Source organism: Carassius auratus, unplaced genomic scaffold, assembly GCF_003368295.1.
Source record: "Carassius auratus strain Wakin unplaced genomic scaffold, ASM336829v1 scaf_tig00022723, whole genome shotgun sequence".
NCBI lineage: Eukaryota > Metazoa > Chordata > Actinopteri > Cypriniformes > Cyprinidae > Carassius > Carassius auratus.
This window is the reverse complement of record NW_020525214.1, coordinates 52,204-63,332: the sequence shown is the minus strand read 5'-3', so window position 1 is coordinate 63,332 and position 11,129 is coordinate 52,204. Positions and strand designations below refer to the sequence as shown.

Below are 11,129 nucleotides of genomic sequence, written 5' to 3'. Positions count from 1 at the left end.
CGATTTTCTCAAGAGCGTGATTGATGTGGCTCTGGAAAGCAAAAATGAACACTTGGATCTTTTTAACTGTTTTCTCTTTGGGATTTCTTGTGATTCCAGCAGACGTATACTCGAGGGACTCCTGCCTCGATCGGAAGACAGTAGTTTAGAAGACCACAAAAAAGTGACCAAGTACATTAAGTCTTTGAGGAGGAAAGATCTGTCCCCTGAGAGATGCTTAAGTCTTGTTCGATGCATCGTGGAGCTCAAGGACAGTTCTTTTTTGCAGATGCCAGATCTTGAAAGCTCACGGACCACGAAGCCCCTGACACTGTTCCAGTGCACGCTTCTGGCTTCCGGTTTGTGATGTCAGATACAGAGCATGATGAGTTTGTCCTCAGGAAATTCAACATGACTTTAGAAGGATTTCAGAGATTCTCTCCAGCCATCACACGTTTCAGGACGGCTATGTAAGTATTATGAAAACTTCTGTGGAAATATTCAATATATTCTTAGTCAAAGTTAAGTGTAACATACAGTAGTTTACATGTAAAATCATTGAGTTTAAATGCAATACTTACAGGCTCAAAGGAAGTGGCTTTACAGAGAAACACTGTGAAATCCTGATGCCTTTACTGACCTCACCAAACTCTCATCTGACTCATCTTGATCTGAGCCACAATGGTCTGGGAGTGTCTGCACTGAAGCAACTTTCTAGAGCCTTCTGTGATCCCAAATGCCAGATTCAGATGCTAAACCTCAGCCACAATGACCTCCATAGTCAGGACATGGAGCTCATCAGGAACGTGCTTTCAGGATCAAATGTGAATCTGAAAATCCTGGACCTCAGTGACAATCAACTTGAGATGAAGGAGTGAAAATGATCTCAGCTGGGCTGCAGAGCGCTAACTGTCATCTTGAAGTTCTGAAGTAGGTCAAACTAAGTGCAAACATCAGGGTCCAGACAGATGGGTTAAATAAGCATTGTTAAATGAACGATAGATGCTGTAAGGGGTTAAGAATATCATTCAAGAATATCATTCCTTGGCCAGTTGATCGGAACCAAAATCAGATTTTGCTTTATAGACTTTCAGGCTGTCATATTAAAGAAGGAGTTTTGAAGTTGCTGTCATCTTTGAAAGCAAGTCTGAGAGAGCTGGACCTGCAGTATAATGACCTTGAAAACATCATGGAAAAGAAAGTTTGTCTACGGAAAATATAAGCTGCCCTCACTGAGGTAATGTAGCTTTTATCTTCTATTGGTTCACGTCGAAGGTTAGATTGAACATCCACTGGATCCTATCAAACTTGTAGTGAGGACTTTTATTCTTCCTGAGTGAATTGTTCACTGTCGTGTTCAAGTATACTTCCTTTAGGGTTACACAAGCACTGAAGGTGGCGTCTAATGTAAATTAGTGAATGCATTGTGAAATGAGAGACTATCTATTTGTGCTTCAATAAATGTGCATTGTACATATTAACTGTTACTAACCCTAACTCTCACTAGAATTTACACTGGAGGAGTCTGCAGTCACCAACCAGGACTGTACCAATGTGAGTTTAATCATGGATCATCACAAAGATTTATAGCAGTTATATCACCCGGCAGCCCAAGACTGGTTGCCCACTGAAGCTAAGCAGGGTAGAGCCTGGTCTTTATCTGAATGGGAGACCTCCTGGGAAAACTAGGTTGCTGTTGGAAGAGGTGTTAGTGAGGCCAGCAGGGGTGGTCTGTGTGGGTCCTAACGCCCCAGTGTAGTGACGGGGACACTACACTGACAAAAAGCACCGTCTCTGCAACGTTAAACCGAGGTCCTGACTCTCTGGGGTCATTAAAAATCCCAGGATGTCCATCGAAAAGAGTAGGTGTGTAACCTACTTCTGGCCAAATTCGCTTCCAAATTCATGGCCTCCTAACCATCCCCATATCTGCTAATTGGCTTCTTCACTCTGTCTCCTCTCCACCAAGAGTGTGTGTGGTGGGCGTCCTGGTGCGATATGGCTGCCGTCACATCATCCAGGTGGATGCTGCACACAGGTGGTGGATGAGGAGATTCCCCTCTTCTATGTAAAGCACTTTGAGTGCCTAGAAAAAGCACTAATATAATGTAGGAATTATTATTATTATTAAGATTGTAGGTTAAAATGTAGATGAAGTGTATTTGTAGTTGCTGTAACTACTTTACCATTTTTAACACCTTCATTTTCCATTCATTTTAAATGGTCTTGTGGAGTAATAGATGGATTTATAGAAATGTAAAACTGTGTTTTACATTTATTCATGTGCTCATAAAAACCTGGCCGTATTAAAATATTGAAAGAATTACCAAAATGCTGTTTAAAGTAGCTTTAGATGATATATTGCATGTGACTCCCCTAAAGTGTTTTTTACGTCATCTACACACAATATTCTGCTAATGCTAATTGTAGATATTTATGCTGAGAATTTCTGATAAGTCTCACTTTGTTTTTAGATGCTGTCCCGCTCACCTTTGACCCTCAGACGGCTAACAAGTACCTCTATCTGAACGAGGACAATACTGTAGCGGTTCGTAAGAGGGAGAAGCAGCAGCTTCCTGCTAATGACGAAAGATTTGACAAGTGTAACCAGGTCCTGTGCTGCCAGCCGCTGTCAGGACGCTGTTTCTTCACTGCGGATGTGATCGGAGCAGGTGTGCACATAGGTGTGGCCTGTAAGGGAATCAAGAGGAAGGGTGCGAATGACACCGTATGTCTGGGACGTAATAAGATGTCTTGGTGTTTATGTTGCTCAAAAAATGTATGCGTGGCTCATGACAAAAGGACCTGAATCACTAACTAAACCACTTGCAATCAGACAGAGTTCAGCGCCAGAAAACTCCGGCTTGTGATTCCATGGGACCAGGAGGCCTGCTTCATTTACCTTCTATAGGGATGAGCCCGGAGCCCGAACTGTCTTGTACATGTTTGATGCAGATTGTTCCTGGGACCAGGAACTTTATGCTGCGATTTCAGTATTCAGGAGACCAGACAAGCTCAGTCTGGTTTACAGCAATCATCACTTAACCTAAAGTTAGTAACTGTTACAGTTACAATTTCGTGGTCCCAGGACATGAATGGACTCAATTAGGAGATGTTTGCTATTATTGTTGAAGGCGTGGATCCCAGAATCATCATGGCCTTCATAAAAAGTATATTTTTTATGATTATTGATTAAGTTGTTAATCAGTATGTAAACTTATATATTGTTAGTGAGTTGAATAAAATTAGTATTTACCATGTACTAGTTATAGTCACTAAGATCAACCATGTTATTGGAATGTGTTTTCTCTTGTTTGGGAGCTTCTTCCTTTGCTTACTCCTCTTTACTCCTCTCAGGTTAAAGGTCTCTGCATGCAAACGAATATATGCTTTTAACTTAAATTTTTTCGCTATTTCAGCCAATCAGAGTCATTTTACCTAAATAATGAGTACTTAGGTCAGAGTATAATTGCTGTTATATTAAAAATGTATGCAGAGCGGCCTACAAACTTATTTTTACTGGAGTACTGAACCTGACTTCTGCTGATAAGACTGCAAACTATTTTTCTTCAGTAATTTTGTCTTCAATTGACTTCATCTCTGACTCTTGGTCTTCATTAATCATACCTGAACTGGGGTTTAACTGTAAATTCCCCTACACTGATTAAGTAAACAGACTTGCGGTATTCACCTAGCAGACCTAGTAAACCTAGACCTAGGAACCAGCTAATAAAAACAACCTAGAAGCCACCAGAAAGTATTGAAACATCACCAATGATAATCAGCAAACCCAAAAACTCCAGAACTCTTTACTATATAATAATATAAATATAATCAATACCAGGGGTGACTCTAGGATTTTCTTAGCTCAAGTATGCAAGCCTTTTTGCAACATGCACTGTTATATGTTTAAGTTGTAATACATATATATTAAAATAATACACTGTAATGTGTATTAAAAGTTATATTTTAAAATGAAAATGCCAACATGATCGTTTTATAAAGTAGGGCTGGCTATGTGATCATATTTGTTCATGTCTTCATTTTCGCTGGAGGAAACGCGTCTACACAAACTGTCCTGAACAGAAAATGGCTCGATAGCGCCACCTGTACGTAGCACCCTTACCACCTGAAAAGGGGAGATACAAATGTGTATAAAATGAGCACAGGACAAGAGCTGCTTTCTCACTGCCAGAATCTGTTGTCTGAGCAACAGTAGTGTTTTAACCAGTTTCTCCAATAACTAATCAATAAAAATAAACTTAGTTATTCAATATACCTGGAATACATTCTTTTATATATCAAGCAGTTTCGGCCCTGATCTGGCCTGCATGGATTTCACGCGGGCCAAATGTGGGCCGGATCTGGGCCGAAATTGCTTGCTATCTGGGTTTGTGATGAATGAAGCTGTTTTTTACAACATCAATTTACATATATGAATTATACAAGTATTTCAGTGTTTAATACACATTTTAACACATTTTTAATGTCTTTAAGATCTCACAGCATTTCAAGTTCACAATTTCACCTTAATAAAGGATATATTTACTTTAACCGAACATTTTTAACACTCACATTGTGTCAACTCGATTTAATGTGTGTGAAGTTATATATTTTCCCATACACATTTTTTACTTAACTAACCAGGGATTTATATTTCAAATACGGGAACGTATATAAACAGTTTAATACATTTTTAGAACGCAAATTTATAATTGTTTTGTAATTCTCAAAAAAATATATATACATTACATTAATCTTTTCTCTAATATATGCAGTAATTTTATATCCCAGTTTTCTCCATTACTAGCATGTGATGGCTAGCACATTACATTTAGTCATTCTGCAGACGCTGTCATCCAAAGTGACTTACTGTACAATTGGGGGATACATAAAGTGATTCTTCTTCAAAAGGAAAACAGACACAGGAAGTACATGTAATATCATATTTTAGCCATTGTTTAAATAAGTACAAGCTAGAAAAATATATATATATTTTTTTACGATTAAGTCAAGTAGCTTCAAAAGAGATGGGTTTTTAGCTTTTACTAATATTATTAGTAAAACCCTTAAAGCAACATAAGTGTCTACAGTCAAGTTTATTTACTGGAAAAAAAAACAATATTCAACATACAGGTTCTTTAGCATAACCACCAGAACTATTCATGGACTGGTTCAAAAATCTCAGCAGGAAGTTCCCCAGGAACAGGGCCATGTAATAAAACACTGAAGATACAGAAACACAGATACAGTATATTAAAGCATGATTTTCAAATGTTCAAAATAAACACCAACTGAGCACACTCTTTATTAAAGCGATAGTTCACCCAAAAATTTAAATTTGATGTTTATCTGGTTATCCCCAGGGCAGCCGAGATTTAGGTGACTTTGTTTCTTCAGTAGAACACAAATTATGATTTTTAGCTTCAGCCGTTGCAGTCTCTCAGTCGTACAATGCATGGCAACAGAATCTATCAGAGAGAAAAAAAAAAAAACATGCACAGACAAATCCAAATTAAACCCTGTGGCTCGTGACAATACATTGATGTGTAAAGACACACAACGATCAGTCTGTGCAAAAAACTGAACAGTATTTATATAGTTTGTTTTACCTCTGATTCACACAATGTCTGAAATGTTAGAACTCTTGTGAACCGGCAGCCGGCATCTTCTTCTTCTTACTTTAGGGCGGATCACAGACTTATAAGTGCATTACCGCCAACCATCTCTCAAATGGACCATTAACACTCTATCTACAATCTCAAACAGGAGTCCATAGCATTTGTGGCAGTAATGAACTGCCCTGCCATCTGCCATAAAGCAAGAAGAAGAAGAAGACGCAGGCTACTGTGAAGCACGCTCACAAGAGTTCTAACAGTTTAGACATTGTGTGACTCAGAGGTTAAAATCCCAGATATAAATACTGTTTCAGTTTTTTGCACAGACCAATCGTTTTGAGTCTTTATACATCAATGTATCGTCACGAGCCGCATGGTTTAATATGGATTTGTCTCTGCATGTTTTTTATTTATTTCTCTCATAGATTCTGTTACCATTTGCCAAGCATTGTACGACTGAGAGACTGCAACAGCTGAAGCTAAAAATGTTCGTTTGTGATCTACTGAAGAAACAAACTCACCTACATCTTGGATGCTCTGGGGGTAAGCAGATAAACATCACATTTTCATTTGTGGGTGGACTATCCCTTTAACACTGTAATACAAATGAATTTGTTATTTAGCAAGACAGTCACAAGGCTAGTGTTGGCTGCTCTGTTGTGAAAAAAACAGATCAGCTCTTTCTCAAGTCTGGGCAGGATAATTATAGGAAAATTAATTTTACAGTTTCTGACAAATTGTGTCTCTTTGTCCTGATATATGTCTGTAATAGCCCCAGTAGAGATGTGATTAAAGTATTCAGTTAAAACAGATACAACATTGCCATCCAGTCAAAGAAAAGAGACCACATAAATGATATTATAGATATGTAAAAGCATATCAAAAATATATCAGGATCCAGCAACAAAAAAGCTTAACACTTGCTATATACAACAATTACTCTGGTACCTTTTTTTAAATCAATGCTGCATATACATAATGCAAATTAATTCAATGCAGTTACAGTTTTTATAAAAATGGCATTAAAAATCATGATAATGTTGTACAAAGTTTTGTTTATAAAATTTATTTGTTCATGATCTTAGAGTACTGAGACACAGCATCATATGTGTCAGAGATCTGTCATAGCCACTGCAGTCTGTTAGATTGTCAGATCATCATTTGTGCATAATGTTTTTCACTCCATCAGATTACTGTAAGAAAATGGAGAAACAATCAGACAGAAAAACACAAAGCAACAGAGTTGATGAGAGCTACACACTGTGAAAACTAAAGGAGGTGGAAGGAATAATTAGAGAATAAAGTCAAATATAGAAGAGTAAAATATTCACATTACTTTGAGTTTTCCTTTTAACTTTTCACAAAAGTGATGATCATTCTATAAAACAACATCTCCTTTCCTCACTGCAACCATTATCCAGTGAATTTTCTCCGAGAATTTGGTCTTGATTAATTTACTTCATTAGTGAAAAAAGTCTAATTAAGAGATCGCCAAGATGACATTCATAGTGTTTCAGAACAGCCCAGAAAGTATACAATTTGAAATTAGGATGATATCAAGAGACTAAACTTTTGGTAAGCCAGGTAATTTAATTAGAAATTATATCACTACTTACTGGTGCATTGGGATTTATATATGAACCTGGAACACAAAAAACAGTCATGAGGGTCAATTTTTTCAAAATTGACATTTATAAATCATATGAAAGCTGAATAAATAAGCTTTCCATTGAAAGATTGTTAGGAAAGGACAATATTCGGCTGAGATACAACTTTTTTAAAATCTGAAATCCGAGGGCGTAAAAAAATCTAGATATTGAGGAATTGCCTTTAAAGTTGTCCAAAAAAAGTTCTTAGCAAGGCTAATCAAATCAAACTACTAATCAAAAGTTTTCATATATTTACAGTAGGAAATTAACAAAATATCCTCATGGAACATGATCTTTACTTAATATCCTAATGATTTTTGTCATAAAAGAAAATCAAAATTTTGACCCATACAATGTATTTTTGGCTGTTGCTACAAATATACCCCAGAGACTTAAGACCAGGGTCCAGGGTCACAAATGCTATTGTCATGTTTTGCTGCAAGAGAGCAATTGCATGTAAATGTCATTTGCAGGAATGTAACATGACTATTGTATAAAGTAAGCTTTATCTTCACGAACACTGTGAAAGTCAAAAGCAGTCACAACAATGACAGTACAATCACCTACAGCTGCGTACAGTATGAGAAACACGACTAATCATGTGTCATCATTTTCAAATTCCTCCATTTTCACAGTCCACTCTATAAAGCTATAAAAAATTCTAACTATAAAAATTCATGTAAATCTCAAATGGAGGCAATAAGAGAAATAAGTTTGAACTTTACATTATTTTAGACCAAGAATAGTTTCAATACTAACCTCGTTTCTTTTTCATTATGATATAGATCACACCTAGTGCAATCACGACCACCACTATAACAAGTGGTAGCACTGCAGCAAGCAGTCCAGTATCTGATTTCTGGTTGAGTTCTGTAAGGGACAAAGACAGCTTTGAAATGAACATATCTGGGTCCTTCCAGGAGCAAACAAATGTGTAAACCACAGGTGATTTTATGTGACAGTTGCATTAAAGACAGCATGTCGATATCTGTATATGTAAGTTGTCTCTGAAATGTGATGTTCATGCTTTTTTATGACTTCTGTTTATAATCATTGCAATGTAAGTGAAGCCAATTCACACAAAATTAAACACATCACCAGTAAAAAGAGTGTAAAAGCACCACTGACATACCTGAACATGTGTGACAGAGTTGAGTTGAGTCCAGATGTTGAGTCTGGTTGCTGATGGGATTGTTGAGCACACAGCTGTAGCTGTTTTTATCCTGATATTCCACCTCCAGAGGTAGAGAGAGACTGATGCTGAGATCAGACACACTGATGCTGGACAATAAACTGTTTCCTTTGTACCAGGAGAGAGTCACATGACCCACATTCACCACTGAACACACCAATGAACAATTCTGCTCTGAGGATGATGATGATAATGATGATGAAGAACATTGTGAAGAGGTACTGCTGATGACAGGAACAGGTAAAGAACCTGAAAACAAATACATCTCTCTATATATGTATGTGTGTAAATATATATATATATATATATATATATATATATATATATAAACAACAATAATTCAGATGACCATTATCTGATTTATAACTTGCTTACTGTAGACAATAGCGCCAAAACATTTGATTGTTTCAAAGTTTCCGCTTCTGTAGCTTGTAAATTCGTAATGTCCAGTGTCATTTTTGCTGCTATTCCTGATGATGAGCGATCCAGTCTGGCAATCAAGCTTAAACCTCTCTCCGACTCTCTCATTATCACATGCATTCGTTTTCTCATCTCTGAATGTAGCACTGCATAGATGTTTATTCTCAAACCTCCACTGTATCACATCATTTGGCTGTAGTTTATTAGAATCAGGGTTAAAGGTCACAGAATCTCCCTCCATCACTGAAATTCTCTTAGTATTTCTCGGACCTGCAGAACACAATTTCAGTGGAAACTTTTATGACACCTAAAAATAGTCTTTGTGCAAGTCCTTTACTTTATTGGAGAACTTTGCTAATGTTCAGTTGTGATGTCACTCACATGCTTGTTGCGATTCCTCCAGGGACAAGAAGATATAACCTACAATGTTCAAAAGACAGACAAAAATCAGAGTTACAAAATATAAATACTTAATGAACAAAATCCTATCACGAGTTGTTAATATGGTGTAGAATCTCCCTGAACTTGTGCATGTTCGGCTAGAATCTCCCTGAACTCGTGCATGAACTCATGCATGTTAGGCTAGAATCACCCTGACCTCGTGCATGTTCGGCTAGAATCGCTCTGAACTCATGCATGAACTCGTGCATGTTCGAATAGAATCGCCCTGAACTCGTGCATGTTTGGCTAGAATCGCCCTGAACTCGTGCATGAACTCGTGCATGTTCGGCTAGAATCACCCTGAACTCGTGCATGAACTCGTGCATGTTCGGCTAGAATCACCCTGAACTCGTGCATGAACTCGTTCATGTTCGGCTAGAATCACCCTGAACTCGTGCATGAACTGGTGCATGTTCGGCTAGAAACGCCCTGAACTCGTGCATTATCAGCATATGAAGTAGATTTGTCTTTCGTGCTCTCTGTGCCCTTTTAATGCAGTGTCAGATGCCGAAATAATTCTTGCACAAAGTTTGCACGTTGCTTGTGTGATATCCATTGCCTCGCCTTCCTGGTTAAAAACGAATAATTACAATATTGCGACATAAGCAGCCCCCCTCCCGCCTCCACTCTGCCTAGTGCCAGCCCAAAAATTCAATTCTGGCTACACACCTGGCTAGAACAGACTAAAAAAAGAGTATGAAAGTGACTAAAACTAATAAAAACTAAAATGACAGCTTCACACAAAGACTAGACTAAAACTAAAATGAAAACAGGACACACTAGCGAGGATAACAAGAGACTATAGGCTATTTACTCTTCAATTAAAATGTTTAAAAATATATATTTTAAAGCAGGTCTATATATAGGCTAATTAATTATAGACCTATAATTATAAGTAACACTACAGTCATCTATAAAAATCAATGAATTCAAGTTTCAAAACAACCTGTTTAACACGAAAAAAAATGTATTGTCCTTTTTTTTTTTTTTTACTGTAGGCTACTTACCACAAGAAAATATTAAGGGAATAAATAAAACAGTTAGCTATATCCTGTTATCAGCATGTGTTAAGGTATATTCGTCGTGTGGCGTCAGATATCGAGAGCTCCGTTGCTCTGTTTTACTTCCACTTTCTGTATAACGAATCGACTGAGATTAAGACGTAATTTACACCGCAATAACTCTTGAACAAAGTTTACACGTTGCTTGTGTGTGATATCTATTGGCTGACCTTCATGGTTTAAAACAGAAATAAACCTATTTCCAACATTGCGACGAAACTACCCCCCGCATCCCATCTTAGAACCCAACGGTAAAATTGGTGAACCGTTACACGGAGTTGTGAAACATAGCAAAGTCAACACAAACACATAGCACTCACCTTGCAGATGCAGTAGATTAAAAATGAACAAACCGCGAGAGAAATACATCATCTGCATCAACAAGTGTCTTCAAAAATCATATATGAACACAAAACCGTCCCCAAGTTGTAGAGCCTGAAGAGACTTTTCTATAAAACACGTGACACGCGCAATATTGGCAAACCCCTCCCTCAGAAAATCTCTAGAACAACCCTCAAAATTCTCAATTTTTCACAAAAAGTCGCCAAGTATGAAAAAAAAAAAAAAAAAAAAAAAAAAAAAAAATATATATATATATATATATATATATATATATATATATATATATATATATATATCATTTGTCACCAAAGTGCATCTCTGTCCAGCCCAAATACAACAGATATTATGATTCTCAAAAGAAAAAAAAAACTTTATTCATACAAACTTATTCCAGTCACCGTGTGGTGACTACAAAGTATGCCCAAGT

At 37.2% G+C, this 11,129-nt stretch overlaps 1 protein-coding gene, 1 long non-coding RNA gene and 1 pseudogene across 2 annotated transcripts; 1 reads left to right on the top strand and 2 right to left on the bottom strand.

Moving 5' to 3' along the window:
- Window positions 1-345: 345 nt before the first annotated feature.
- On the top strand, window positions 346-3,029 carry LOC113077511 (tripartite motif-containing protein 16-like; annotated as a pseudogene).
- A 3,493-nt stretch (window positions 3,030-6,522) lies between these two features.
- On the bottom strand, window positions 6,523-8,425 carry LOC113077513 (uncharacterized). Its single transcript, XR_003281363.1, has 4 exons — window positions 8,379-8,425; window positions 8,006-8,116; window positions 7,214-7,239; window positions 6,523-6,790 (listed from the first exon to the last, which is right to left on the bottom strand). It is a non-coding gene; the product is annotated as an uncharacterized LOC113077513 (long non-coding RNA).
- A 17-nt stretch (window positions 8,426-8,442) lies between these two features.
- On the bottom strand, window positions 8,443-10,812 carry LOC113077512 (uncharacterized; the record flags this gene model as incomplete). The annotated part of the gene is made up of 4 exons (XM_026249876.1): window positions 10,681-10,812; window positions 9,240-9,278; window positions 8,814-9,128; window positions 8,443-8,687 (listed from the first exon to the last, which is right to left on the bottom strand). Coding segments are annotated over exons 1-4 (657 nt in total), but the record flags the coding sequence as incomplete, so codon positions are not given.
- Between the last annotated feature and the right edge of the window lie 317 nt (window positions 10,813-11,129).